The 2167-nt window shown below is 59.2% G+C and overlaps 1 protein-coding gene across 1 annotated transcript in view; it reads left to right on the top strand.

Moving 5' to 3' along the window:
• Window positions 1-1670, top strand: part of AR (androgen receptor) — a 26758-nt gene extending 25088 nt beyond the window's left edge. Inside the window, 2 exon segments of the mRNA XM_009640113.2 lie at window positions 143-383; window positions 1357-1670. Of these exon segments, the coding sequence (XP_009638408.1) occupies window positions 143-383; window positions 1357-1512 (397 nt within the window). The 3' untranslated portion in view covers window positions 1513-1670.
• The last annotated feature ends 497 nt before the right edge of the window (window positions 1671-2167 follow it).

A 2167-nucleotide genomic window follows, 5' to 3' on the forward strand; every position in this document is an offset into this window, starting at 1 on the left:
CTGCAGGTTGCTACGCTGCCCCTCTCCCATGGCGTGTGCTGGAGGGGGGTCCTTGGGTCGGCAGGAGCCCGACGGGCTGGCCAGAGCGGGGGCCAAGCAGGAGGGTGGTGGGCAGATCTGTTCCCATTGGGTCTGCACTGAGCGCTTCTTCAGCCTTCCCCTGGCTCTTGTGTTCTCTCTGCTCTCCGGGCAGCTCTGACTGCTCCCTTCTCATCTTCCACCCAGTTCCAGTGGATGGCCTGAAGAACCAGAAGCTTTTTGATGAACTTCGCATGAATTACATCAAGGAACTTGACCGCATCATCGCTTGCAAGAGGAAGAACCCTACCTCCTGCTCCCGGCGATTTTACCAGCTCACCAAGGTCCTGGACTCCGTGCATCCTGTAAGAGAGCGCAGTGCAATGCCGTGTCTGTACACATAGGGAACGCTTTACTGTGAGAGTGGTCGTTCCCTGGAGCAGCCCCGCTGGGGTGGTGGCGGTCCCCATCGCCTGGGGTTTCCAGGAGGCGGCTGGACAGGGCACTGGAGGGTCTCAGCCGGGCTCCCGTTCCCAGGGAGGGCTGGACCAGGTGATCTTCTGAGGTCCTTCCCAGCCTGGGCCGTTCCACGATTCTGTGATTCTTTGTGGTTTGTTTTTTCACTCTTGGCACGCCCGTGCAGGACAGCATCGCCGCACGCTCCGGGGTTAAGCGGCAGAGAGGAGAGAGGCGCTGGCTGCCCCGGGCGCGGAGTTACCCGTGTCTGCTGCTCCCTGCGGTGACCGCGCTTGTGCGTGGGTTTGCGGGCTTCCTTTTTTAGCGATGAAAAGCTCTTTGTAGACGATGCTTTTCCATCGTCAGCCTAGCAGAACGGCTCAAAATCTCAGTGCCCCCAGTGAATCTTTTCTGATTGCAGGAGGGGAACCAAATTCTCTGTTTGTGACTTAAAGTCGTACTGGGGAAACGTGAGCTGGACCTTTCCCGGGGCTCAGCTCCGTGCCCATGCAGTTAGGTGTCTGCAAGCAAAAAGCAATTTTTAGTAAGTGCAGTCAGCGGCATATGCACAGTCAGACGCGTCTCTGTAGGAGTAAGCGCTGGTTTTATACATCCCCTGCTCTGTGGGACTGGGTAGTGTGCAGGGCCGTGCCAAAATACACCCCGTGCTGCCAGGCTGGGCCGTTCCCTCGCTCGTCCTTGGGATGCCTGGCTGCCATCTGGTGGCTGCTTGCCGGGCAGCGATGGCCGGGGGGCAAAGGTGGTCCCCCTGCAGCCAGGCCCGGCCCTGACCTGCAGTGCCTGCTCACGTCGGCTCGGTCTCTTCCCAGAGAGATCGCTGACCAGGGACGCCTCGCTTAACAAACTTTCTTCCTTTCCCAGATTGCCAAGGATCTGCACCAGTTTACATTTGACCTTTTAATTAAGGCACATATGGTCAGCGTGGACTACCCTGAAATGATGGCTGAGATCATCTCTGTGCAGGTTCCCAAGATCCTCTCTGGAAAAGTCAAGCCTATCTACTTCCACGCACAGTGATCTTCCTGAGGGACCTCCCGGCTCTGCCACCCCACTGCAGCCATCTCCTGCCTGTTATTTCTGCACTACTGTACTGCAGTGCCTTGGGGAATCCCCGCTCCGGGGCGGCGTGCCACTGCGGCGGACAGTGGCAAACGACTACCTGCTGGGATTCCGGAGCTCTCTCTTTGTCCCGAGGTACCTCTGAGCTGAACGACCCGGCTTCTGCCCCGCTGTGGCTTCTGCCCCGCTGTGGCTGCCTCGCTGGGCTGGGACGGGGGCTGTGGCACGGCGGCGGCGGCACCGTGCCTGCCCTCTCTTGCCTGCGAGTTTTCCACAGTGACTTTTAGCGGCCCAGGGCCACGGGAGATCGGGAGAAATGCCAGCAGTTGTTGGGGTTGGGTTTGCTTTTATTTTTTTTAAACAGACAAGCAGCGGGTTGTACCTATAAGCTCGGGTGTGGGTTGCTTTGCCGGCCTCCTTCAGGACTTTTTGTTTGCGCTATGGTGCTGGGAAGCAGACGAGCTAAAATATTGCAGCAGAGAAGCAGCGAAGAGTTGGGGGGACGGGATGCGTGTGCAGCCTGATGAATTTACAGGCCCTGCTGCTGGGTCAGGCAGCCACCGCGCAGCCGCGGCGGGGCCTGCTCCGGCCACCGCGCCGATGCCACCTGCGG

This window comes from Egretta garzetta, unplaced genomic scaffold, assembly GCF_000687185.1.
Source record: "Egretta garzetta isolate BGI_Z169 unplaced genomic scaffold, ASM68718v1 scaffold906, whole genome shotgun sequence".
Classification (NCBI taxonomy): Eukaryota; Metazoa; Chordata; class Aves; order Pelecaniformes; family Ardeidae; genus Egretta; species Egretta garzetta.